The sequence below is a fragment of the Monopterus albus genome, unplaced genomic scaffold (assembly GCF_001952655.1).
Source record: "Monopterus albus unplaced genomic scaffold, M_albus_1.0 scaffold111.1, whole genome shotgun sequence".
Lineage (NCBI taxonomy): Eukaryota > Metazoa > Chordata > Actinopteri > Synbranchiformes > Synbranchidae > Monopterus > Monopterus albus.
Window position 1 is genome coordinate 251,993 of NW_018127991.1, and position 27,728 is coordinate 279,720.

At 40.3% G+C, this 27,728-nt stretch overlaps 2 protein-coding genes across 7 annotated transcripts in view; one reads left to right on the forward strand and one right to left on the reverse strand.

Moving 5' to 3' along the window:
* The window catches only part of LOC109966439 (F-BAR and double SH3 domains protein 1-like), a 30,344-nt gene extending 17,409 nt beyond the window's left edge, over window positions 1–12,935 (forward strand). The window contains exons 4-21 of the mRNA XM_020611268.1: window positions 580–587; window positions 742–886; window positions 1,059–1,195; window positions 1,389–1,452; window positions 2,235–2,363; window positions 2,846–2,968; window positions 3,836–3,931; window positions 4,435–4,551; window positions 5,072–5,176; window positions 6,091–6,246; window positions 8,891–9,019; window positions 9,606–9,689; window positions 9,833–9,977; window positions 10,898–10,998; window positions 11,430–11,549; window positions 11,719–11,869; window positions 11,950–12,005; window positions 12,152–12,935. Coding sequence (XP_020466924.1) covers window positions 580–587; window positions 742–886; window positions 1,059–1,195; window positions 1,389–1,452; window positions 2,235–2,363; window positions 2,846–2,968; window positions 3,836–3,931; window positions 4,435–4,551; window positions 5,072–5,176; window positions 6,091–6,246; window positions 8,891–9,019; window positions 9,606–9,689; window positions 9,833–9,977; window positions 10,898–10,998; window positions 11,430–11,549; window positions 11,719–11,869; window positions 11,950–12,005; window positions 12,152–12,202 — 1,917 coding nt within the window. The 3' untranslated portion in view covers window positions 12,203–12,935. The remainder of the gene's footprint in view (window positions 1–579; window positions 588–741; window positions 887–1,058; window positions 1,196–1,388; window positions 1,453–2,234; window positions 2,364–2,845; window positions 2,969–3,835; window positions 3,932–4,434; window positions 4,552–5,071; window positions 5,177–6,090; window positions 6,247–8,890; window positions 9,020–9,605; window positions 9,690–9,832; window positions 9,978–10,897; window positions 10,999–11,429; window positions 11,550–11,718; window positions 11,870–11,949; window positions 12,006–12,151) is intronic.
* Window positions 12,936–13,486: 551 nt separating this feature from the next.
* rell2 (RELT like 2) overlaps window positions 13,487–27,728 on the reverse strand; it is a 21,720-nt gene continuing 7,478 nt past the window's right edge. For 5 of the 6 annotated variants that reach the window (XM_020611283.1, XM_020611286.1, XM_020611284.1 and 2 more), the window contains 5 exons: window positions 22,988–23,198; window positions 22,205–22,267; window positions 20,261–20,324; window positions 19,165–19,341; window positions 13,487–19,018 (listed from right to left, as the gene is read on the reverse strand). In XM_020611283.1, the coding sequence (XP_020466939.1) occupies window positions 17,131–19,018; window positions 19,165–19,341; window positions 20,261–20,324; window positions 22,205–22,267; window positions 22,988–23,183 (2,388 nt within the window). In that variant the 5' untranslated portion in view covers window positions 23,184–23,198 and the 3' untranslated portion in view covers window positions 13,487–17,130. Of the gene's footprint in view, window positions 19,019–19,164; window positions 19,342–20,260; window positions 20,325–22,204; window positions 22,268–22,987; window positions 23,199–26,433; window positions 26,712–27,728 lie in introns of those variants that run through there. The other variant, XM_020611280.1, reaches the window with a different exon arrangement.

Consider the following 27,728-nt stretch of genomic DNA (forward strand, 5'->3'; position numbering starts at 1 on the left):
CAAACGTCTTCCATTTACGGATTATGGAGGCCACTGTGCTCTTAGGAACCTTAAGTGCAGCAGAAATTTTTTTTTGTAACCTTGGCCAGATCTGTGCCTTGCCACAATTCTGTCTGTGAGCTCTTCAGGCAGTTCCTTTGACCTCATGATTCTCATTTGCTCTGACATGCAGTGTGAGCTGTAGGGTCTTATATAGACAGGTGTGTGGCTTTCCTAATCACGTCCAATCAGTATAATCAAACACAGCTGGACTCAAATGAAGGTGTAGAACCATCTCAGGGATGATCAGAAGAAATGGACAGCACCTAAGTTAAATATATGAGTGTCACAGCAAAGGGTCTGAATACTTATGACCATGTGATATTTCAGTTTTTCTTTTTTAATAAATCTGCAAAAATGTCAAAAATTCAGTGTTTTTCTGTCAATATGGGGTGCTGTGTGTACATTAATGAAGAAAAAATGAACTTAAATGATTTTAGCATATGGCTGCAATATAACAAAGAGTGAAAAATTTAAGGGGGTCTGAATACTTTCCGTACCCACTGTATACTGTACCTGATGTTATGTTGCTGGATACAGGTCAAAAGGTACAGAAAGACAGACCAAGTGATTTTTAACTAATTTAACAAAAAGTAGTCCGACCAGGCAGAAAACCAGTCTGCCAGGGATTGTGCAAGATCTGCATGATCACTTTCACACAAGGTACCTGGATGCCATTGGTGTCAATGTGTGTGTTTTCAGAAGTGTGTTTGCTGTGTGGCGGTCAGTGGTAGATGGTACAGCTCAGACTGCAGCATCACGGCTTGCTGCTGCAGAGGAATACCGCAAGCTGATTGGACAAGCCTCCAGAGGTTTCCGCAATGCAAAGGACATCCGAACTAAGAGAGTGAGAGAGCTGCTCACAGTCTGCACACCTAGTCATCAAATACTCTAAACACATAGGAACGGTGTTTATTTTCTAAAGTGCAACATACTGCACTACACTGTGAGCATGAAATATCTACCAAAGGACACTGGTAGCTGAATGGACCATTGTGCTTTGCGTGTGTGTGTGTTAGGGCTTGGAGCGGCTCCAGAGTGTGCAGGGTGAAATGGTGGATGCTCTGCGGGAGTTGCACAGGATCAAAAAGCGCTACCACCAACTCAGCCACATTGCTGGCGTTGTCAGAGAGAAAGCTGCTGATGCACAAACCAGGTCCCCATGCACTTGTGTTTGTGGCTGGGAAACATAAAAAATAAATGAGATGAATGTTTTATTTTATGAAGAAGATAAACCACTTCATGTACAAAGACACATACATTTTGCAAGTACAGTTCTGTATGTTCTGTATGTCTGTTATTTTAGGTCTTACTGTATGTTGTCTGTATGTTTTTACTTTGTCTTCCAGAGCCAGAAAGAGTGAACATGGGATTTTCCATTTTAAAACAGGACTACATAAGATGACAGCTAAGGTATGAAGCTGAAGTCATTTGTTTTAGCTAACAGAACAGCATTTCCTGCATAACAGAAATAGCCTGCTGACATTGACCAAGGCAAGAAATAAAATTTTATTTTGTTTGTTCCCTTCATCTGATTCATGTGAAATGGCTGTAACCAGCTGTGGCATCTCTACCTCACATGATGTGAACACAACATACAGTATGCCTGTTACAGTCAGTTTATCTTAAAGTCTTAAAACTACAATCAGACCTTAAAGCTACAGTATGTAATAGTTTTGTTGCAGAAATCTGCTCCAAAACTTGTCTTAATGTGGAGAGGTGCTGTCGAAGCCTCCTATGACCCAGACTCCTTGGCCAGCACTGGCAGCGGTGCAGAGATATTAGCTTCTAAAAGGTTTTGAGCAGGACTGACCTCTCTAACCAGTCAGAGATGTTCAATTATTTCTGCTTGATCAGTAACTTTTGTTACATCCTGATTTATTGTAATTTCATGACGACAAAGATCCGAAGAGCTGGACGGAGTGTAGCAGATCATAGTAGAGAACAGTGAAGCGGGGAGAGGGAGTGCTGGGCGGAGCAGGGTGGGCTGATTTGGACTGTCATGCTAGTGCTACATTAAGTTACATAGTGTATCTTTAAGTGACTTTTAATGCAGCACTCCAGATTTCTTTCTTTAATCATGTTACAGTAGATGATGTTTGTTGCATGTTTCACCTGAACTAAGAGATATAATTGTGTGTGTGTGTGTGTGTGTGTGTGTGTGTGTGTGTGTGTGTGTGTGTGTGTGTGTACAGCTCAGTGCCAGGTTGAAAGAGAGTGATGACCGTTTGACTGAAGTTCGTAATGAGTATCTGTTGGCGTTAGCAGCAGTGAATGCCCATCAACAGCACTACTATACTAACGACTTACCACACATTATGGAGGTAACACACACACACACACTCTGACATATTCACACTGCAGAAAAGGGAAAGCCAGTTATATATCAGAACACTGACCCCATCGTTTCCTGATAGATTCATCTTTTCCTGGAAGATGCTGATCTGTAGTGCTTCTCTGCACAGTATACAAAACTGCTTTTCTTTTTTCTTTAGCTTTTTGCTAGAATTGCAATTGTGTTGTTAATAAGTAGCAAAGAAATGTATAATATATAATGAACCTGTGGATGTATTAAATAAAACGGGACCCTGTATTTTACAGCATTCGACTGTAAAGGCACACCTAATAAAGTGGCCACTGAGTGTACTGTACTGAGAGCTAAAGATGGGGGAGGGGGGCTGGGAGTTCTGGACCGACCGTATGTTTATCTAACATGGGTAAAAGATCCAAACTGTAGAGGTGAAAGTGGTGGTGAAACAATCTGAACTAATGAAAAATGACTTGTGTTCCCTATTTCCCTCTTCAGCAAATGGGCGGTGACATTTATGATGATTTAAGAAGCCACTTTACCCTGCTGTGCGGGACAGAGATGGACACCTGTCTGTCCACACACAAACGGTACAGCAGGATTTGGGACAGTGTTGTTAAGGTACTTTCTTGTTGTCTGTCAACAGTTCCATGCTTCACAATGACATGCTGGCTAACATTCTTTATTGCAGAACATAACACGTGCTCCTGAGGAAGGCTAATTTCACACACACATATCTTATAAGCACCTGCACAAGCATCAAATTATCCAATCAGCATCTGCTATAGTAATAGTGTTAAGGGCTAAGATTTGAAATAATTCTGTTAACATGTGAATATTACAGACACCTATGTGTATGTGACTTGTTGTGTCCACTGACCACAGGTTTTGATGGTCTGGACAAACAAGGCTCTTATTCCACATTCACTCGTCATATCAGAGCAACTGTGACTAACAGCTTCAGTAACCAAACTGGAGATTCTTCAAAGCTATCAGAATTGATGACCGATGTTTGTAGATGGTCTGAGGTAGATTTGTGGCTTCAGAGAAACCAGACATAGGATATTTCTCACCTCCTCTCTAGAGGACATGGTGGTGGGGGCGGAGGGTGTCAGGGAAAGTAACAGAGCGAGAGACAGAAGGAATGAGCAAGGCAGAAATAAAGACACTAATACAAGAGAGAAAAGGTTGGGACAAAAGAAGTTTAGATTGTGAGGGGAACACAGCACAGTCATTCCTTTCCAAATGTGAGTCATTTGAACCCCTTTAGATAAGCAGTATACGTAATGGATGGATGTTCACCTCCGCTTTGGCAAAAACAAACTCAGGTTGTTTTGGAAGTTTGAGTGAAAAAGAGTCAGCACGACCGTTTCAGATGTTTTTAACAAATTCCACAGTGAAGTAACAGATGATCTGGCTTGTTTTTCAGGGGAGGACTACATGTTTTTGTTGTTCATGGCTAAAAGCGATTGCTTGTTGTGTTGTCAGGTGACCAGAAAGAGAAATGTTCAGCACTTTTTACAAGAATCTGTTTCCTTAAGCAAAACGCCTGAATTCACCTTCCAACCTGCTACACGTGACAAGGTGGGTCTGTCTGTTTGTGTGTGTGTGAGATCTCCAGGAAAACCAGCTGGCAAATCTATAATAAACACTACTCTGCCTGCTGTATTACAAGACTTTTCTTCTAGTATCACAGACAGTAATCTGTAGTTTCAGTGCTGTCAGATGAAGAAGCAGTAGACAGTTACTCTAAAGGTGGGGATATCTTTTTCACAATAAAAAAATATTAAAAAACATTGCTCAAAAACCCTTTTTAAACAAAACATTTCAGAATAGGACATGATCCCACTCTGCTTTTTTGTTTTTGTCACTATATGATGTAATGAGATACATTTGGATGCTGAATTTAGTTATTTGGAATAAAAAAATATATATGCATTAGCAGTACAACAGCTTCAAAATGAAGCATCAGCAACCTCAAGCCCAGTGTCATCAAAAATCCACAAAGGCTGCATTGAATCGCATTATCCAGATGTTTATAAGTTGAAAGATGCCTTGTGGAAAATGTTGGTCTCCCGTCTGTACAGGTGTCTTCTCTGCAGAAGGTCGGTGCTTCAGAAGCAGAGGGTTGTCTGGTGAAGGAGGCCAAGAAGTGGGTTACAAAAGCTTCCAAAGACTATAAGATCATCACTCACGGGGAGAGGGTGAGACTTTGATTTCACAGCTGGAGAGCCAGGACACTCCTGAGCCAAAAGAGTGGTTGTCGCAATTCACCTTTGGGTTTTTTTTTTGTTTTGTTTTTGTTCAGTAATTCAGAATATTTATCTTTCTCTAAAAGTGTTAACATTGTTGGATTAGTCAGTTTTGTTACTTCTTTTAAAATGCACACACAAAAAACAGCAACATCTCTAAATGATAATCATTGATATCACTTGATTATTTTCCATTTATTGATTTTAAAATTCTGTATGGAAAAAATGTGATTACTTAAATTAGCACCTCACCATCACCATTAATCTACTGTGGTGTCTGTCAGGATGCTGCATGATAAAGCCTTCCTCTGAATAGATCAGATTAGACCATTAGCTGTGAACGAGCAGTGTTTTCTGGTTTCATTCTCTGTAGCAGCCAGAGTAGCTATTTAAATGAATTGAAGTGGTAAGTGAATTAACAAATAAGCTGAAATTCCACTCTAATAATGATTGTATTGTGCATCTCTGTCAGGCTCTGCAGATGTTAGAGAGTCGGCTGAAGCTCTTGTCAGGGGAGACAGAGCTCAGTGTGGAGCAGAAGATAGCAGAGGTGCAGGAAAGCATCAGGAAAGCCAAGGTACTTGTCTTTTTGTTTTGTTTGTTTTGTCTCAAAAACAAAAAACATGTTAGCCTTAGTGTCTTTACCATTCTGCTCTCAGCCTCTCCCTTATCTTTTACATAATAGGGAAAAGCATATAAAGTCCTACCTTTCTAATTTAAACAATAAAACTCAAACAACATACTGTATCTCCAGGAAGCACAACTATAAACTCATCAACTCATCAAAGAAATCTGGAAACACCTGAGTTACTCATTACTAACTAAACCATTTTCATCTCGTATAGTTCTGTTCTTGGGGGATAAAACACTGTCATGTCTTTTCAGCAGCTGTGAACACAGTCATGCACACCACCATCAAAACCATCAGGTTTACTTAGCAGCAAATCCAGTGAACTGTAGTTGGATTTATCATCTGAATAAATAGTGCAGTTGTTGTGTTAATCATTTGCTGCAGTAAATATTCCAACAATGGTCAGAGGGGGCCACTGGATTTGAAACATGGTTATAGTTTTAGACCTCACGCATACTTATATTTTTTGTGTAACTACATAGAGTTTTGGGCCATAAAACAAGATGAATGTTTATTTATTTTTATTTTACAATGCTGAATATTGTATAGTAGTTACAATATACAAAATCCAGATTTAAAGCAAAGGGGAGCTTTATGTAAAGACAGGTTCAGGTCCCAGGTGATAAATTCAATTCAGTGGCAGTTTTTGCTGCCATGTGATATTTATTTTTATTTTTTTTGATAATATATTGTTCTAATTTTGCATCACATGAACATTGTCAATTTCGTAGTTTTTAACAAAGTACTGTAGACTAGCTTTAGTAGATCTATGCTTTCAAAGTAACAATATTTTAGTAAAGTGTAAGTCACAACAAATCTAAAAGTCTGTGTCTGAGTGTCTTGGTGTCTTTCTGTCTCAGCTCAGCAGAGTGAAGGCAGAGGCTCGTCTGGCCCTCTTGTCAGACAGCATCACAGGAATCGAACTGTGGCTTCACAACGCCATGAATCAGGCTGAGGAGGAGCTGGAGAGAGAGAGACGGCTCAGTGAACAGAGGAAGTCGATGGAGGACTTCATAGTATGTAAATACAGTGCCTTGCGAAAGTATTCGGCCCCCTTGAACTTTGCGACCTTTTGCCACATTTCAGGCTTCAAACATAAAGATATAAAACTGTAATTTTTTTGTGAAGAATCAACAACAAGTGGGACACAATCATGAAGTGGAACGAAATTTATTGGATATTTCAAACTTTTTTAACAAATAAAAAACTGAATAATTGGGCGTGCAAAATTATTCAGCCCCTTTACTTTCAGTGCAGCAAACTCTCTCCAGAAGTTCAGTGAGGATCTCTGAATGATCCAATGTTGACCTAAATGACTAATGATGATAAATAGAATCCACCTGTGTGTAATCAAGTCTCCGTATAAATGCACCTGCACTGTGATAGTCTCAGAGGTCCGTTTAAAGCGCAGAGAGCATCATGAAGAACAAGGAACACACCAGGCAGGTCCGAGATACTGTTGTGGAGAAGTTTAAAGCCGGATTTGGATACAAAAAGATTTCCCAAGCTTTAAACATCCCAAGGAGCACTGTGCAAGCGATAATATTGAAATGGAAGGAGTATCAGACCACTGCAAATCTACCAAGACCTGGCCGTCCCTCTAAACTTTCAGCTCATACAAGGAGAAGACTGATCAGAGATGCAGCCAAGAGGCCCATGATCACTCTGGATGAACTGCAGAGATCTACAGCTGAGGTGGGAGACTCTGTCCATAGGACAACAATCAGTCGTATACTGCACAAATCTGGCCTTTATGGAAGAGTGGCAAGAAGAAAGCCATTTCTTAAAGATATCCATAAAAAGTGTCGTTTAAAGTTTGCCACAAGCCACCTGGGAGACGCACCAAACATGTGGAAGAAGGTGCTCTGGTCAGATGAAACCAAAATCGAACTTTTTGGCAACAATGCAAAATGTTATGTTTGGCGTAAAAGCAACACAGCTCATCACCTTGAACACACCATCCCCACTGTCAAACATGGTGGTGGCAGCATCATGGTTTGGGCCTGCTTTTCTTCAGCAGGGACAGGGAAGATGGTTAAAATTGATGGGAAGATGGATGGAGCCAAATACAGGACCATTTTGGAAGGAAACCTGATGGAGTCTGCAAAAGACCTGAGACTGGGATGGAGATTTGTCTTCCAACAAGACAATGATCCAAGACATAAAGCAAAATCTACAATGGAATGGTTCACAAATAAACATATCCAGGTGTTAGAATGGCCAAGTCAAAGTCCAGACCTGAATCCAATCGAGAATCTTTGGAAAGAACTGAAAACTGCTGTTCACAAACGCTCTCTATCCAACCTCACTGAGCTCGAGCTGTTTTGCAGGAGGAATGGGCAAAAATTTCAGTCTCTTGATGTGCAAAACTGATAGAGACATACCCCAAGCGATTTACAGCTGTAATCGCAGCAAAAGGTGGCGCTACAAAGTATTAACTTAAGGGGGCTGAATAATTTTGCACGCCCAATTTTTCAGTTTTTTATTTGTTAGAAAAGTTTGAAATATCCAATAAATTTCGTTCCACTTCATGATTGTGTCCCACTTGTTGTTGATTCTTCACAAAAAATTACAGTTTTATATCTTTATGTTTGAAGCCTGAAATGTGGCAAAAGGTCGCAAAGTTCAAGGGGGCCGAATACTTTCGCAAGGCACTGTATGCGCACACACACACACACACACATACACACACACACACTACCAACCTGCTTAAATTGATTTGTGAAGCCATAGCTTGTAGGCAGCTCTGGTAGCTCACTGGTGTTAGGTCAAGCTATGGAGCAGCTGGGACCACCGGAACAGTGCATCTGGAACTCTACTGCAGGGATGAACACCATTCTTTCAACAAATATTCCCTCTTAGACATTTTGATGATGGAGCTGGAGACGCTGTCTAACTTGACTGGGTTGCAGTCTGGTGACTGCAAAGGCCATAGCATATCATTCACATTGTTTTCATCCTCATCAAATCATTCGGTGACCCCTCCTGCCCAGTAGATGGGGACACTGTTATCCTGGAAGAGATGTGGACCCAGCAGGATGGTGTGTGTGGGAATGAGTGAGTTCCTCGATGCACAGAGGAACAAACAAATACACACAGTCACAATATTTAATCATTAAAATATATTCAATGTTGTATCACCACTGAAATAACAGAGAACTCAAACATAACTATGGACACACTGATAAAAAGTTCAAACACTTCACCTTTATTATGAAGCACAACCGACAAAGCAGGCAGGGATCAGCAAAAAGTCAAAAGATGCAGGCAGAAGGCAAAGTCCATAAGCAGGAAGTCAAAACACATTTAAATCATCTCATCTCATTTTTTATACCACTTATTCCCGAACGGGGTCGCGGGTGGGGGGGCTGGAGCCAACCCCAGCCAGCATCGGGCGAAAGGCAGGGTACACCCTGGACAGGCTGTCAGTCCATCGCAGGGCCAACATGTAAACATGCAGAAGCATGTTCAAATCATGAATAAAAAATGTTTTAAATTCAAACATCCCATTCTCTAATGAGGTGCCCTGGGAACTTTTTTACTAAAAAGAAGAACAGAGAAGGCTACAATTTAGAAGAGAAACCATAGTGAGAAGGACTGTGTTTTTGTTGTTTGATGTGAGTATAATGCATACTCATGTCACTCTGATGTCCTTTCCAGGATGACGAGTTTGAGCTGACTGACTTTGAGGACTACGGCGATGAGGACGAAGACATCTTTGCGGATCCAGTATTGGCATCTGGAGTGTATGTTTACCCTGCAGCCTGCAAAGTTGTCTACAGCTATCAGGTAGTCCAAGCTCAGATATTCACTTGTACCCTTTAGTGAATTTTTATTGCCTGAAAAAGTACCACAGCAAACTTTCACTGGACTCTAGTCTCTAGGAAACATTTGAAATCAAAAGTATAATAAATTTAAAAAATATTAGAATGCCTGTTTTTCTTTGGAACTTCTTTAAAATAGACAGAAATTGCATAATTCTCAACTTCACAGTATCTGTGGACATGTCAGCTTGATGCTTCTCTGACTCTGAGGCAGTGACAGCTTTAGGAAGTAAAGTTAAGTCACAGGCTGCAGGATGTTGAGAAACCCTCAGTTATTTGGTAACAAATCCACGAGAGGAAGGATGAGAACTCAGCATGTCTGTCGTACAGAGGCTGATCTTATCTGAAACCAGTGAAATCGGCTGATAAATTTAGAAAAGATGCAGAATATATTTTTCAGTCTGTGAGCATATTAATGAAATCATCTACTGTCACATATTTAGCAAATGCCGTGGCCAGTGGTTTATCCTGTGTGTAGGATACTGCAGGTGGATAATGTTGATTTTATTTAATTGGAGATAAAACTGACAAGAGCCCATAACTTCCCATAGGCCAGCCAGTCAGATGAGCTGTCGATCATGGAGGGAGAGGAGCTTCAAGTGATTGATGATGGAGACATGGAGGACTGGCTGAAGGTAACAGCTGCTCTGCTGTTTGCTGTCACAGCAAAAGTTAATGTTCTTCTATTTAAGATATGCAGTGCAGTGCACTGTATAGTGTATATGTTTGTCTAGTGTCTTATATGTATCTCAGTATACCTATTGATGTCCCTGTGAAGGTGTGTAACTCATGTGGTCAGGTGGGCTATGTTCCTGAGCGTTATGTGCAGATCGTTTGTCTACCAGGAGAGGACGCTGCTCAGCTGGACAGTTCCTTCAGCTCCACCTCATCCACTGGGAATAAAGAGAAGGCAGGGAGCAGAGGTTAGAACAGTCTGTCACTGTGTGTGTGTTATTTAACCTACCACTGAAAACAAGAAAAAGTTATGACACCATTTGCAATTTTCGGCATAAATTGGAAGGAACAGGAAGCACTTGATTGAGGTTACTGCTGCCAAAGGTGGTTCAACACTTTTATCATGACTTTTTCCACCATCACTTTGGATGTTTGATGGGTGTGTTCAATAAAAACATGAAAGATCATGACTGTTTATGTTTTATCAGCTTAGAAATACTGTGTTTGTTAATATTTGTGACTTCAGTGAAGATCAGATCACATTTCATGACCAACTCATGCAGGAAACCTGGAAATTGCAGTGTCATTACTTTTTCTTGCAACTGTATATTAGTACTTAATTATGTTATTTATTGCACCATGCACATACCATACAGTTCTAGTGTTGTCAGACATGAACATGACAAAACAGGTTTCGCTCCTGAATCACAGTTCAGGTTTATTATAATCATCTATCCAGAAGAACTCATCATAGATAAAGGATATTGTACTAAAAAATGTCCGTACATCATCGAGGAATACACAGCATGGCATGGACATCACTTTCAATCTCACCTAAACATTGAGTCTTAATGGTGATGCACCTGAATGTAACTGTGCATAGAGACATTCTCCTTCACATATTGTGGGTTTACCCAAAGGTATGGAGGGCAGTGACCCTATCTAATTTTTCAAGACCTGGATACACAAGGTGGTTAAGATAAGATTCCATTCAAAGGGGAACTGTAAAACCTGACCACTGTCTCCACATTCTCATCTGCAGCCCTCACCTTGGCCAGTAGCCCCATGTGGTTGTAAAAGAGATGTTCATACTTATATGCATGTCATATGTATGCATAAGTGATTCCTAATAAGATGGTACATCATGATCCAGTCTGATCTGTTGCAGGAGTAGCTAGAGCATTGTACTGCTACGACGCCCAGAGTGCAGAGGAGCTTTCCTTCCAGGAGGGGGCACTAATCCACCTGATACGCTGTCGACATGGAGAGGTGTGCCTTGCAACCTACTGTGTGTTCCAAAATAAGAGCAGTGCCAAGAGCCAGTGATGCCAATTTCAAGAGCTCCTTTTATTGAATCATAGCAAATCTGAACAGTTTCATGTGGAACTGATAGGTGTGCAAGCTAATTGTTGCCCTTGGGAACAGAACTTTTTTGGAAGGCTTCTCATGGCCTTCCCCAGCAAATGGAATGAGCTCAGTTTTCATGAAGTTTCTGTAGTTGTCATCACGAGTATTGCACTACAGTCACTGATGAAAGAAACGAGACGAGGTTTAAAGCCCTGAACAAAGCTCATATGTAGATGCTGGATAGGTGGATTCATGAGGCAGTGGTTAATACCTCCCACCTGCTCTGTTTGAATATTTGAATGTTTTATTTGACGTACTGTATCTTACATGATCTACATGAATGAATTTTTTAGGTGGATGATGGTTTTTGGGAGGGAGAGCTGAATGGACGGATCGGTCTCTTCCCCTCCTTGGTAGTAGAGCTTGTACATGATGAAGGGGAGGAAGAGGAGAAACTGCAGGAGGAGGAGGAGGTGAGACTGGATTCTCTTTGTGGTTTCTTGAATTATCCTGTAAATTGTAGTTGATGAGGTTCTAACTCTGAAAGCTTTATCCCATTTACCGTCTGACCTTTGCCCAATTTGTCTTATGGTTTATTGGCTTTTTGTTTGAGGTTAATGCTGCCGATTCTTTTTTCTCCAGCCTCTCCCCACTCCAACCATGCCTCCCATCTCTCCCCCAGTCCCAATTCCCTCAACCTCTGGCTGTAGTTCAGTGCTCAGCGCTACTCCCCCTACCTGTGTGGAGGACAAACAGCAGGTCATTCCTCCAAGGCTCCCAGACAACACAGCAGGTGAGTGGAGTTAAACTTTGGTCCAGTTAGCTGTTAGCTAAGCTGGTAACAGTTGTCTGCTTGTCTTTGTGTATGTTCAGGCACTGGAAGCAAAAACCACAACTCTCCAGATCTCTCCAGAAGTCGGCTAAGACCGGTATGTGCTGTTGAAAAATCTTGTAATATCTATCACGACAAAAACAATAGATGAAGATATTGGCAAGCTGAATGTGTAGAATGAGTCTTTGTATGGCCAGGGATCATGACAATCAACACATCTCTCCTCCCTCTGTACTGTTTTAGTGTCGAGCACCTCCTCCTCCTCCAACACAGAAGCCTTCATCTCAGCCTTGAGGCAAAGACCAGAGTCACTGTCAAGGCTCAGAAAAGACATGTCTTGTTTTGACCAAAGAAACACAGTTTTGTATTTTTCAGGTGTTCTCATTGGTCACTGTAGTCATCATGGGATGAGAACACAGCATACACCAAAGTTTATTCATGCACCCTTTATGTGTTACTTCAAAATGAACTGGCACAGCATGTACAGTAACACATACATGCACCAACAAGCACTGTAATGACATTAGACTTAACATTTAAGTAAAGTTATAATTAATTAATGAAACATCTGGGGAAAAAGAAAGGCATATTAACAAGTAAGACATACAGAAAGTGAAAAATTGCTATTGTATACCTCTAGGTTTTTGGCTACTAAGGTATTACTTTAAAATCAGCATATGACCCATTCAAGCAAAGACACACAGCAGGTTGACTAGCCAGCAACACAGTTGACTGTAGATCCTACCAGCCAAGTGTATAAGACATCATCAAGTAGTGCAGCTCCAACTAAGTAAATTGAAACTGTATTTTTGTTATTTGCTATAGCTCTAGGCTTTCTAAGAAGTGATAGAACACTATTGCATATGGAAAATGAAAGAAAGTATAGAAAACACCATTTTACAGGAGGATAGACTAACCTTTTTACAGACGGTGTCATAAATAACTAGAGGATTATCTACTGGAATCAATTTTACACAATGGCTTTTCCCAAAAAAAGTTATGTATAGCCATCCACCAAGAGCTGAGCCGGGGGTTTTTTTTCTGTTAAAGGGAGTTTCCACCCCACTGTCACTGCTCAAGATCTAAGGTCTAGACCTTATTATGTAAAGTGACCTGAGACAATTATTGTTGTGAATTGGTGCTATATGATAAAAACTGAAATGAACTGACTTGCGTACATATTATAATTTACTGTTCCCTTGTATAAACTATGATGTGTGAAATGTTATTTTTTTTCCTTCTCTGCAAAGACCATATTTTTTCCCATTTTAGCTGCTGTTGTAGCAATATTTCATATCAGTTTCATTTTTTTTATTCCTGCCAGTCTAAAGCTGCTCTGTGACCCCGCCACATCTTCTCCTTCCTTGCTTCAGGCTGAGCTGTTGTTTTTGCTCTTTCTTACCTCCATTAAATGTGAACTGTCTTTCCCTCTAATCTGTGATTCTCTGAGTCATGTATTTCAGGACAATCTGATTACTGAGTTGTTAAAACTTTACTATTTTGTGAGTAATTTTCAAATTTCTGATCATCAAGCTCAGCAAAAACAAAACACACTTACATTTTAAAATTATAGTTCTGACATTTTATTTCATAGAATCATTTAGGATACATCTGACTATTTACAAGTATCGCACATCAGGTTGTGTATAATACTGTACATACTGTATATTATAGGCCCAAGGAGAAAATACATTACACAGCTCTCAAAATCATCACAAACCCCCTGATTTGATCCAACTGGAATCACAGAATTCTGGTGGTTCTAAACATTAACATTAGACATCTCACTATTAACAATAAACTGTTCTCTCTACAGCCGTGGCCCCCATGTGAGAGAAACATCATGTATTTTCATGGTCCACACAGATACCAAGAGCTAGTGCTATGTTGGCTGAAAGTTAAAATTAAGATACAAGAGGCTGAAGTGGAAAGTGAATGAAAAACCAACCCAGTGGGCCTCATCTGTGTTTGTCCTTTTTCATATTCATGTTGTTGTTTGATGAAAATAAGTCTTTCTCTGTGTTACAACACCAGTTTGCACTGCCCTCAAGTGATGTTTACATTCTGTAAAAGGTCCCCCTAGAGTGGGAGATGGTAAAAAAGACAGCAAACATGGAACACTAATTCATTAGTGTATTAGAGCAACATGTACCCACTAAAAACACATCGTCCATCATCCATAACAGAAACTTATTACCTGGTGTGGCAGAAGATACATTTTATGAAAAATGAGATGAATGTAATTATTATTGATTCCCATAAAGGCAACAATAGTTACTTCTGGACAGAATTAAAAAGAACAGTGTCAGTCCACCTCAACAGCTCTGTGCTGGCGAAGTGTGGAATGACAGATCATTCTCCTATTTTCTGGGACTTGCCAGTAGAACAGGGATTCTGGCCGAACAGAAAAAGGAGATCAAAGATTTTGAAAAGTGATATTCCAAGGGTATACTGTACCTTATACATCATTTTAATGATTACCAGGAAATGAAAATGATAAACTGAATGAAAGACAGTTTTGTATACGACAGGAAGCTCTAATATGGATGGACTATGAATGCTTCGACCAAAGGACGGGGACTGAGGTTTATTTTGCATGTTAACATTGTGCCAAGTGGCAAAGATTGTTTGAAACCATTTAAAAACAAAGTCTTCCAGGCCCCCACTCCCCTAGGAAAGAAAGAAAAAAACAATACCTCCTAACTCCCCAGCTGCGACATTTTAAATATGATGCATCAGTAATTATAATCTAAAATTAAAGTTAAATGCACCATTGTGTTGAATACCTTTACCTTTAGTAGTTTAACTAGATTTAGATGCTGATACTTCTATACTTTTAATTAAGTAATATTTTCATTGCAGGGCTTTTACTTGTAACAAAGTATTTTTACATTGTGGTATTGTTACTTTTACTTAAGTAAAGGATCTGAGTTCTTCTTCCACCACTGTGTGACATTCAAAGGTCACTTTACCGAAATGAAATTATAGACAGTTTCACATTGTTCTGTATTTGTTTAATACTGTAATACTGTATGTCTACTGAAAGCTGTCCAGCTAGAACAGGTCATACACATTTTATAGGCTATACATTATTCTATAAAGCCTATTTGCAGTGTAGTGTAGATATATGGTGCATTTAGTCAATTGTTATACTTCTAAAATGGCTTTAGATATAGTGCAAAAGTTAAACAAACAAACAACAGTCCTCTTTACTTTGAGCAGTGTCATTTACAAGATTATGTTGAACTTTTCAACACAAGTCCGCCCACTGTGTTCAAAATGACAACATATTAATTTACTCTAGTTTTGACTCTGGGTGACAGAAGCACATGTGAAGTCGTGATGTGTCTAGTGATCAGGAGAGAGAGAGACACACACACACGTCACAATAAAATCTTACAGATATGATCAGGTCATGAAAAAAATCTACATATACTGAAGCGGCCTGAGTAAAGAGAATGTAGTGAATCTTTTTAGATGTGCATTGTGTGAAGACATTCTGTTCACATGTCAGACTGAAGATGAATGAGATGAAAATTCATGAGCAAATGGAAGACAGAGTGAAAGGAAAATTAGGACAGCAGACCACAGACCTCCTGGTCAGTTTCCCATAATGGCCAGGAAATGATGCTGACCTCTGCCCTTAAACTTTTGAACTGTGGCTAGTAAACGTCTTCTGTTTCTGTATCCATGACCTGAGGCATGAATGTGTACTAGGCTGCACGCCAGCATAGTCCCAACTACATAAATACAAATTGAATTTTTCTTAAAATTGTGTCGTTAAAAGAAATGAATTAATGCCGTGTACTCTTTGGAAATTGTCTTTAGATTGTTGTTGGAGGCTATTGAATGACCACCTTTTTGTAGTAGTTAGATAGTATATAGATATACTGTGCTGAAAGAAGCCAGTGCTCTGAAAACAGACTGCTCCAACATTGGAATTAGAAAACCTAAAATCTAAATATACTGTAGTGAATATTTTCAAAGGTAACGACAAACACTTTTGCGGCCTGTGAGTTCTACTATATAGACAAATGAGAAGGAACAAAAGACATATACTGTGTTAGTGTAGAGTTCTACTGTAGTCATTGGTATAAAACATCACCGGTCTTTGTTTCAAATAAAACTTCAAAATACACTTCATATTTTAAAATACAAAATTTAAACCTTTGTCTTAAGTCATATCTTTGAGTACTGCAGAGTTTATTCTGTGGAAGTTTAGCTAGTCTGAGAGTTTATGTCATATATGGGACTCTGATAGTGTCAGGCTTTAGCATGTACTGTAAGGTGTTGGGGTGGGGTGGATGCTAAATGAGGTGCTTTTAGAGCATTTTTATAAGGTATTGCAGAGTAGGCTATGTTCCTTTGAATAATAAAGCAATTTGTAAGTATTGTATGAAAACATTATAGTGCATTTGTGGCTTTTGAGTCCCCTTTAGTTGGAGGCCCCAGGCAACTGCCTGCCTTGCCTGCCGGGAAGGTCCACCGACAAGTTAACCTCATGGTAGTGCTAAAGGAAAAGTCAAGGAATCATGAAAGTCAGTAGGAGTAATCATTTGGGAACCATGAACTAACTATCGGCAGAGATATTTTAGTATGGATCAGAGTGGTGCACTGACTGACGGTGCCATCCCTAGAGCTTGTAAGCTCATTTCAGACATGGGATCCATACCAATGCTAGCTTCATCAGTCTATTAAAACAGTGCCTGACATACTGTAGGTCACTTTTACACTAATGTTTTTTGTATTTGTATTTGTATTTGATTTATTCTTTCAAACATGTAACGACAGTCAATATGTTCCTCACAGTTTTATTCAAACCCAGGCCAAGGACAGAGGGTGCCACACTGTGTGTGCAATATTTGTAATTCACACAAGATTGTTGTAATTTTGCATGTGCTATCCATTAATGCTACTGCAGGTAGTTCTGATTTGTGCCATGTTGAAAGTAACACGTAAATGTTTCTAGGTCTGACCTAGCATGATTGCTGTCTCAACTTTTACATTTCATTATGACATGAAGCTTACATGTTCAGATGCCATCAGATTATCGCAAAGAAGTGCACATACGAAATGAAAGGTTTGACTTTGTTACTACCATTATTACTATTATTTCCCTTCCTATATCCTGCTGAGTGATGCCACTCCACTTGGAACTATTCACCATCTTGAGAATTCACCTCTCAGTCCTCTTTCAACTGAGGTAACAGCAGCTTCTTCACCTACTCCAGCTGCTCTTCTTCTTGTACCTGGGTCACCTTGCAGTCTCCAATATCTTCCATCTCCATCATGTCATATTTCTCCTGGCTTAACATTAGCTCAACCTCAGATCCAGAAGTCTCTCCTCTTTGACGCTCAGGTTGTCCAGCATCTAAAACAGAAACCTCTCCTCCATGACCAACTGCTGGACTAATTCCCATGCTGTTAGATCCAACCCCAACATCAAAAGTGGCTCCTTTCTGGTCTTTTACTGAAGTAAACAATTCTTCATCCTCCACCATAGTGACAACTGAAAACTCTCTCTTGCTGTCCGGGCTGGCTTTGACAATGGTCACACTACTTATTCTGCTCCCGACAGGCGAGGAAGGGGACAATGGGCTAGAAGGTGACAGAGGCAAACTGCTCAGTTTTTTGCTTGAAGGCTGAGCAGATGGAGCGGAAAGGGCAGAACCTTTAAAATCTCCCTCAACTGGTGAAGGCTTAGCAGTTTTAAGCCTCCTTATTTCTGTCCTTTCCTCTGTCTTTGGGATTCTACCTCCTTCTAACTCTAGTTTATCTGAAGATAATGGACTTGAAGCCATATGCCTTTTGGTCATAGCTGTTACAGGGAGCACACTTTCTGATTTCAAACTCAAATGGGGTGAACTCCTGAAGGATGGGTTCTGGTCAGCTGAAGAAGAAGTGGGAGTTTGTAATGATACTGGCATGGTGTCAAGATTGGGGCTAGCATACAAAGCAGGGGAGGGAGTTCGGGATTGCACTGAACTAATGTTTTTTTCCATAGGACTGGCTAGACATTGCTCGACTTGATGGAAGTTTGGGGCTTGGAGTGAGGGTGGGGGAAAGGCAGTTTTTGCAACATCTGATGGTGTATTTCTTGAGCTTAGTTTGGGGCTTGGTGTGACCACCAAGGGTGAGGTAGGAGTTTTTAATGAAGAAGCTGAAGATAGGGTCTTGGTTGGGAATGAAGATTGAGGAGATGAACCTAAGCTTATTAAACCTAGACTAGGACCAAAACCTAGTTCCAGATCTGTGCTGGAACTTGGTTCTGGGGGAGTTTGGGTGTTGGGAAAACCTGTGCTAGAATAGGTTTCATGTTGACCAATGGGAATCACAGGAAGAGTGAAAGCTGAAATGGACTGTGGCATGGGGGCAGTTGGTGTAGAGGTCTGTAGTGGTCCAGGATCATATGCCTCCTCATATTCTAACACCTTATGCTTGACATCTGCTTGTCTCTCAGTTGTCTTAAATGTCCGTCTGGACGATGTTGGAGATGGAATAAGAAGCAAACTGGGGGCAGACTTTGCTGCATTTCCAAGGCAAGGTTTGATTGTTAGGTTCATACAAGGTTCAGGACTCAGCTCATTAGAGTCATTCCCAGGAGCAGAGCTAGAGTTGTGTGCCTGTTCCTTACTTTGAGAAGAAGCAGAATTAGCAGAACCTACTGTCTCAGTCTCATGTTGCAGTAGAGTGGGTAACTGATTCTTTTGGAACTCAGTTTCAGGTTTGAAACCAGGTTGAGTACCAGGTTCAGCAACAAGCTCAGTGTTCTCTCCTTGTGTTGACTCCTCCAGCACTACAGGTTGATGCTGAATAGCAAATTTAACAGCTCCGATCTCCCCAACTGTTCCCTCCACTCCTTTAATTCCAACAGGGTCACTGCCCCGCCTGAGCCCAAATATAGTTACACTCTTCTTTCGCTTCCCAACATTTCGGGCAAGCCCATTGGCACTCTCTGAGGAAGGTTGGGCATCCTTGAACATGCTTCTCAGGTTGTACCCACCCTCTTTACGCTCCTCACTGTCCTGGGATTGGTCCAGCTGGTCCCCTGAACTGACTAATGCATTGGGACCTCCATTAAGCTTCTTATCAGTATGTGTCACCCGAAATCTGAAGGGGCAATGACAAATGAAACTTTTGTGATTTTTTTTAAAATTACTTTTACATTGTTCAAACATCTTCCCTTTATGTTTTAATTTCTGATGTTGTTTCTCTATCCCAGAAGAAATGCAGAAGTGGTTTAAATGTGTTATTACCTGCCAACAGAGAAGACAGTCTGTTCTCCAAGTCGCTGTTTGGATCGGGGAGTTTTGTTTTGTCTGCGTCCCTTTTTAGATCGAACCTGGGCACAGAGGTGGCAGTTGTTGTGTGCTGCGCCTGAGTGGACTGTGTGGTGATGGGGAGGAACACTGCCGATAGACTCCTTACGCAACCTGGACATCAACATTATCATTGTACATGAGAGAGTAAATAAACCACTACATCTGCAAAACAAACATAAAAGATTTGGATTTATCAACATAAATGCACAGGACACAAAAGATGGACAACAATATTAAGATCCTGGAAAAGGAACATATGCCGCCTTTCCAGTGCTACTAGAAACCTCCTCGTGCTCAGGCCAGCTGACCCGCTATTGGCCTGGGCTGCCTGGCCCCAGTACATGATTGTGTTTCCATTGCACAGAGTTCAGCGTTGCTCTTGCAGAATACACAGTGGTCTTCTGTATGACTGGAACGGACATCAACAGTCGGTGCACAATAGAACAAACATGGATACAGCTTCCTTTTATTTCTTCATAATACACTGTCATCTCCTACCCACCCCCGCCCAGCTGAAAGATTTCTGTTGCCAGAAAGCAAAATGTTTCGGCATAAGACCTTCGTCACAGTCTATTAGAATTTTTGTTGCTCAAATGTTCTCTGACAATCAGAATGTTGTGAAGTAGATGGCCGAACTGGGGGCAGAGTAGCATAAACATTAAACAATCTCAGTTAGAAAATCATTCAGTTTAGTTTCTCAGATTTTTAGTGGTAATTACAAGGCAAAAGCAATGATTAGATATTGTTAATTCACAAAATTCAAGTAGTTCACCTTTGCCACTGGCTGATTAGATCTCATACTGTTGTAAGATACAGGGAACAATTTGGTTATATAGTACATCTGCTCAGTGACTTTTAAGTGAAAAGTAGAACAGAACATTGCCCCATAAAAATTCATTTGGATTCATTTCAAAATCCAGAATTGGTAATGTTCAAGAATGGAAATTAAAATGCTGATTCACTGTGACATTAATACAGTTACCAGCTATACATGTATCAGACTAACAACGGCTAAGGTGGATGAGCTTACCTGGGATCATGGAGCGCACAGATGTTGTGGTTTCCCAGCATCTCATTGAAGGCTTCCATGTTAGCTAGAGGTGATGAAAAGAACCCATTTTAAATGAGTACTATTAGGTCACATTCAGACCAGAGGTATAATGCTATTTGTTGAAGTAGTGGAGTGTGCTGTGCATGCACATGGTCAAGTTGTGGCTCATTTTGAGGACCATGTGAACACTTTTCCTACAGGTTTACATATAAGAAGAAGAAGAAGAAGCTTTATTTTATTGTCATTGTAACATTGTGACATGTACAACAAAATTTAGTTTGAAGCCGAGGGCCCCGGGCCGCTGCGTGCGTATGTGCCGCCATCATAATAAAGTTATTTAGCTGTAACTGCTCACACGGTCAAATGGTAAACTGACTGATTCTATTCTCTGGTGTGGCACAATAACTGTGTGAATTAGTAAGTTATATTCACTGTGTGGCTACAAGGCCACTTTTAAGGTGGAACATTTTCTTGCATGTTAATCAATCCATGAAATAACGGTGCGAATCAGTTATGATACCTTAGGTTTTAGGAGGACAAAGAAAAAGAAAAGATGGAAAACAAAGAGAATAAGAAGGTAGAGAAGGAAACTACATGTAGCAGTGAGGAAAAAGAAATGAATGAGGAAAAAGAAGACAAAAAAGAAGAGGGGGAAGAAAAGAGGAAGAGGAGGGTAGCAGAGCATCCCTCCTCCTGAGCCTCCTAACCAACCCCCATTCCCCTTCCTACCTTACCTACTCCTTACTGCCCATTAGGTCACAGACACACCAAGCCGATGGTTGGCCATTGGCCACCGTCTCCTACCTTACCTACTCCTTACTGCCCATTAGGTCAGAGACACACCAAGCCGACGGTTGGCCATTGGCCACCGTCAGGTTGTTGGTGAGCATCTATCGGGGCTCGCCCTCTCAGTGCATCCCACACCATTGGCACTAGTCGGCCCCCGTTGGCAGCTTTTCAGCTGACTTGACAAGTTGAATTGGTGTTGGGCCTCATTGGTGATAGAGAGACTACTCTGACTGGCTGTTCATCTTAGCAAATCAATGCACGAGAAGACAACGGTTCAGGAAAGCTAAATTGGATTTTTTTCACACCAGATCTAGGCCACTTCCATATGTGGTCCTAGATCAGTTTCATATCCGATCTCTGACTCTGCAACCGCTGTCACAGCAATCAAATCAGAATTCATATGGGTTTTTTAGAAGTCTGTCATCACCATTCAGTGTCGGCCACTCACATACAATTAAAAATATACCTAAAGGGGAGCAACAGCAGCGACAGCAGCAGTCGAGAGACTAAGTCATTCATGCAGAAGCTTCTGATCCAGCCAAACTAGAATGAACATATCATATCTGAGCACTTTTAGAGAGAACTGCACAATTTGCCCTCACACAAATCACGTTATTTTAGTGTTTATATGACTACTCGCATTTCGGTTAAATCTGTGCCTGTGTGGCAGTTTATGTGCTCAACGGTGTTCACACTGGAGCTGGATACATTGTCACATGAACAGAAAAAGTAACTGGATTTGACAAAAAAGATCAGAATTGAGCATCAAGCCAGTGAATTTAGTGCAATTTGGAGTTGTTGATAGGTAATGATCCAATCAGCTCAGAGTATAATGGCAGGGCCCCAGATATGTGTGCCAATTTTGTATTGTACCACAGTAAACCTGAATATAAGAACATACAGAAGCGGATAGACTTTATCTTCAACTACTTCAAAACAGAATTCAATTCAAGAGATTAAGGAACTTTTATGCCTCCATACCAGCAATAGCCGTTGCCAGAGGCATTTTGTTTTTGGGTTGTTCTGTTCGTATCCATCCAGTCTGTACATCTGTCTGGCCCATTCTCATGAATTTAACTTGTTGACAGAGGCATACAACCAAGAAGCGGTCATTCTTCTAGTTACACTACTCACCTTCATTTTCAAGGATGCATTTGAGGATTTGCTCCACTGTATCCTGGTTCTCTTCATCCTCATCTGTAATGAAGTGAAACAACTAACAAATTAAACCTATGTTTTTTGGATATCACCAAGAAAGCATAACGGTACTAAAAAGCCATTGGCAGAATCGCCGACAGACTGAATAAAACCAAATGGACCAATTAAGTTCAGGAAGTTTCTTACTGTCGGAGAGACAGCGTATCATATCATACCATGGCATGGAGTGGACAGATGGGTTGAGAAAACATTGGACTGATACAGGAGATCACTGTTAATTTCCCATTTTAAACCAATGGTCACTGTTGTTTCTTTACCTCAAGAATTTGAACTACATGTTTATTACATTAACAATTATGATAAAAATCCTCTAAATTCAACAAAGGACTCAATTAATTCAACCTAAACTTAACCAAGTTGGTTTTGTGCCAATAGCAATGTTACTTATTTATTTTTGTGGCAAATCTCTTTTTGCTGGGCTGGGTGCTTCAAAATAACTCGCACTGTAGATAATGTAGCATGAAATGCTGTGGATGTGGACACTGTGTGTCAACAACGTAACAGCTTTTTCCCCAAAAGCAACAAATGTAACCATGGCAACTGTACATAGCAAAGATAGAGACAACAGTATTCTCAAAATGCTTAGAAAATATGAATATTAAAAATGTAGGACCAAATATGAAACTAAAATGTCACTGACTAAAATTAGACTAATAATGCAACTTTATTGTCTATTATACTGGTTTTTTCCCAACCCACCGTCTGCATTCCCTCCAACTTTCTCCTTTTCCTCTTCTTCATCCATGTCTCCGGTTCGGCAGTGGTAGCCTTTCTTCTTGAGCAGGTGGCAGATGAGGAAGCCCAGCAATCCAGTGAGGAAGAAGAGGAAGACCACCAGAAAGATCATGTAGGGTGGGGTATGCTCCCCCACCCCTGAGGCTTCTAATTCAGTCATACCTGTGAGTTTAACCTGAGATTAAGAGAGAATTTAGATTTAATAATGCTGTTATCATACATGTTTTCCCAAACCTGAGAATTAACCATTTAAGCACAAATATGTTGGTGGACTGAGACCAGCCACTACAAGTCTGCCTCAAGTCTTTAACCCTCTGTTGCATGGTGTTGCCTCTATGCAACAAAAACTATTTACCTCACTATAGAGTGACATGCTGCATATTTTAAGTCACAGGTTGGTGTAGTAATGGTGGGAGGGCTTTAATTCATTGATACAAAGCTTTTCTTTGGTCACACCATCTTTAGGTAACGATATTTAAATATATGGCATAGCATGGGGATGACACCTGTCTCTGCTCTTCTGGAATTGTGACAAAAAGACAAATTTTCATGCATTCTCAACCCCCCCAGATATTCGTCACACTTACTGCTGAGTAAACTTCAGTTTTGTACACTTAATAATAACTTGGAATTTATCAAAATATGCTTACATAGGTTTACTGCATAGAGGCAACATGGTGTGACAGTGACATGAATTTAACCTACAGTGTAAGTCACTTCTGTAGCCATCATCAGTAATAACTTACTGAGGATCTGTTAGAATTCTCTCTATTGTTTTTGCACAAGAGAAAATGTGATTATTTCAGTATTCACAGATAAGGATGCATTAGCATCAATTTCTACCTTCAGTGTTTCACAGTGCATGAAAAAAGTGCTAAAAAAGGTGTAGCTATCCTAGTCAAAGGCAGCAAGGATAAGTGACAGTGGCAAACTCTGGCAGCTGGGTTGCTAGAAGAAAATACATTTTAAAAAAGTAAAATAATGTGGGAAGAAAAAACAGAGGAAAATAAAAAAACACATTAAAATATTACAGGCAAATAACAGCAGATTACAGACATTTTCCTAAAGAATAGTGGGGGGAAATGAAAATGTATGATGATCTCAATGAAAACTCTATAAATACATGTGATAAAATCTCTCTAGTACAGAAATAATAACTAAATTAATCTAAAATACCTGTTCTGTAATCTGCTGTTATTTGCCTGTGATCTGAAAGTGCCTACTATTGTATATGTGATATTTTATTGTTTTTTAACTTGTTTTACTAAATTAAAATAATTGCCCACAAAATACTATTGTTCTTTTTTGAAACATTTTTTTCTTGCATTCCAGCTGTGTTTTTCTACAGTGTCATTTGTCTGGTGTCATCTGCCTGTTATTTAAAATTGCTTACTATTCTTTATGTGAGTTTTTAAAATTGATCATTTATATAACATGTTTCCCCTTAAATGTTTACTTTAGTAGAAATTAGCTCTAACCTTAAAATAATAGCTATGTACTGGATTTGGGTCACTAATAATAACATTTTGTTTTACATATATTTAATGTTTCCTTTCCCACACTATTCTACTGTGTGTGTGCGTGTGTGTGTGTGTGTGTGTGTGTGTGTGGGGGGGGGGGGGGGGGGGGTCTTTCTCAGCACCCCAGCTTCCAGATTTTCACTGTTGAAAAAAATTGACAGTCAAATATTGAAAAACTCTATCCAGTAAAAGTCAGATATTTTCATTTACAGTTGTTATTTTACCAGTTATTATCAGGAATCAGATAAGATTTCAGGAGAGTCAAGTGACAATGAGCCTGCAGTAATATGATGATGTTGCAGGGACAGGTGTAAATTAAAACAAATAAATGATTAAATAATAAATAAATTATCCTAAAATCTCGTATTTTATAATAGTTTTTGAAGAGACATTCTTTTTAATTTCAGTTGTTCTGATGAATAAAATTTCAGGTCTCATTATGACGTCCTGTTAAGCTTGTTCCCAATGTCACACAATGTTGCCTGTCACGCTCCTGCCCCTCTTGCTTCCTGTCATGCTTTTATTTTCACATGACTTCCTGTTTTGTTTCACCTCAGTTTTGGCCCTTTTATTTAATCATCATTACCTGCTCCTTACCAGGACGCTGCCAGATTGTTCTAGACCCCAGCTCTGACTCTCCAGCACTTATCCCTTGCCTGACTCTTTGTTTCTGACCTAGGATTACCGTTTCTTGACCACCGTGTTTTGTCTATGCCCTCCCAGATTCTGTTCGCCTGCAGTGTACCGACCTTCTGATTTTGTCCCCCTTGACCTCGAGTTTGGATCCCCTGGCTATACCTGTTTACCGGCGCCGACCCTGGACTTTCTTATCGACCTGAGTGATATCCTGGACTTTATGTTAGTTGTTTTGTTTACTACTAGTAAAGAACTTGTCGCTACCTCGGTTCGTCTGGTCATTTAATTGAGTTCACCACAACCTCTGTTTGGCATCTGTACACGCCAAACTTGACAGTTGCCTCCAGGAAACATACCCCAAACAGGTCCCCTTAAGACTTTATTTTTTTAAAAACTATGCATTATGTCAGCAGTTGGGTCCATTTTATGTAGGTCAATAATATTACAGTGCATGCAAGAGGGTTAAACTAATTGAATTTCAGTTGTCTTTAAGGTCTTTAAATGCTGAGATAAAATGATTCTTTAAATGACATTTTGTACAGGTTTGTACAGGTATTTTATAATTATTTTTACACGGTGAGACCATGTTGGCCTGTCTGTTGTTGTCTTAAATTCTTTTTTGTATACAGATATTTTTCCAATTTAGTCAAGACTGGGTGTTTTTGCTTCATCTCAAATAAGGGTTTTAAGGTGTCTCTTTGTTTTTGTTAAATTTCTTTTGTTTGTTTTGGGGTTCTTTTGCATCTCCCTGTGGCCATTCTGTCACAAAGAGATGCAACAACATATTATTGTTGTTGTTTGACTGAATTTTTAACAAGAAATGTTAAGTCACTTAACCCAGTATGCCTGTTCAGTAGCCAGTGAGCTATACTGATGTTTGGGGCCTGTATTTTCAATGTATCTAATTTATTTGTTTTTAATCATACTTTGCATAACATTATAAACCCTACAGCCCAACTTGAAAATAATACAATTATTCAAAGATGATTTAATTTAAAGTTATTTAACATTTTAGTGATATTGCACAAGACTATACTCACATTTGCTGCATATAAAGCCTGCTACTGCTACATGCACTATATAACTACCCAACTACTACTATAACTACCCCACCACAGGACCAAAAATAAATCACTCATGTTTCATCAAAAATAAAAGCTAAGTTATTTTCTCTCCTGCAAATATTTTGCAAAACACATTAATCTTGGAACTTGTTTCTTTATGCCTTTTATTTGACAAATGTATAGTCCTTACCATTTGCTTCCCTGCCAACAGTGGACATATCCAAGGATGAAAGTCAGCATGGTCAGTGTAAAGCATGCCAACAACAACAACAACGAAAAAGCTGTTGACATTTGGTTGACGAACTATCTAAATTATGCGTGTTGGATAAGAAGCTAAAACTAGCAGAAGGCATGTGCCCCTCCTCTACAGGATGGGTTTGCTTTAGCCCTGCCTTTTTTGTTTATCTCCAGAAAAAAGAAGGAGGCATAGAGGCAATGTAAGGACAAGACAAAAAGATAACAGAAGGGAATCCCACTGGTTTAAAAATGGGAAAAAAACACAGGAAAGCCTACTATACTATGTATAATACCTTATCATTTCTATACACATTCTGTTCACTTGTACACACACAAACACTATGAACTAACATATAGCATCTTATCAGTGTTAGCCTCCTGCTGGCTTATCAGTGTCTAATAACGCTCCACACACACACTGTTTTTATTCCTTTTTGTGACATTTACTGTCAATGTGAACTGACTTACTGCTGGAGAACGTCGAGTCTCAGATACCACTGACTGGCCAAGCACGCAGCTGATGTAAAGAGCCCTCCTCCCCCTCACCAAAGGCAAACCATGCTAGATAGTTTGCAACGGAGATGCCTGGACAACTATAAGCAACAAACTTGGCTACAGCTTGCAGGCCGATTAACATTGTGGAGGACGAGCGTTTGCTTGTAATCATTTTACTCCATCCAAAGCCTGCACATATGAATTGCCTTGGAGAACCACCACTGTAACCAAGGCACAGAACTTGTATGAGGATGAGAAAGCTAAAGTGGAGGAGGCGTAGGGACAGACAAATACGGTTGGGCTCACTGGAGACTACTGGACATAACTCAGTAATCAGTCACCAGCTTCCTTTTAAGGTACTTTTAGAACATCCATCCATCCATCCATCCATCCATTTTCCTCCACTTATCCGGAATCGGATCGCGGGGGCAGCAGTCTAAGCAAAGATGCCCAGACTTCCCTCTCTCTAGACACTTCCTCCAGCTGAGGCGTTCCCAGGCCAGCCGAGAGACATAGTCCCTCCAGCGTGTCCTGGGTCTTCCCCGGGGCCTCCTCCCGGTGGGACATGCCCGGAACACCTCCCTAGGAAGGCGCCCAGGAGGCATCCAAAACAGATGCCCGAGCCACCTCAGCTGGCTCCTCTCGATGTGGAGGAGCAGCGGTTCTACTCTGAGCTCCTCCCGGGTGACCGAGCTCCTCACCCTATCTCTAAGGGTGCGCCCGGCCGCCCTGCGGAGAAAGCTCATTTCGGCC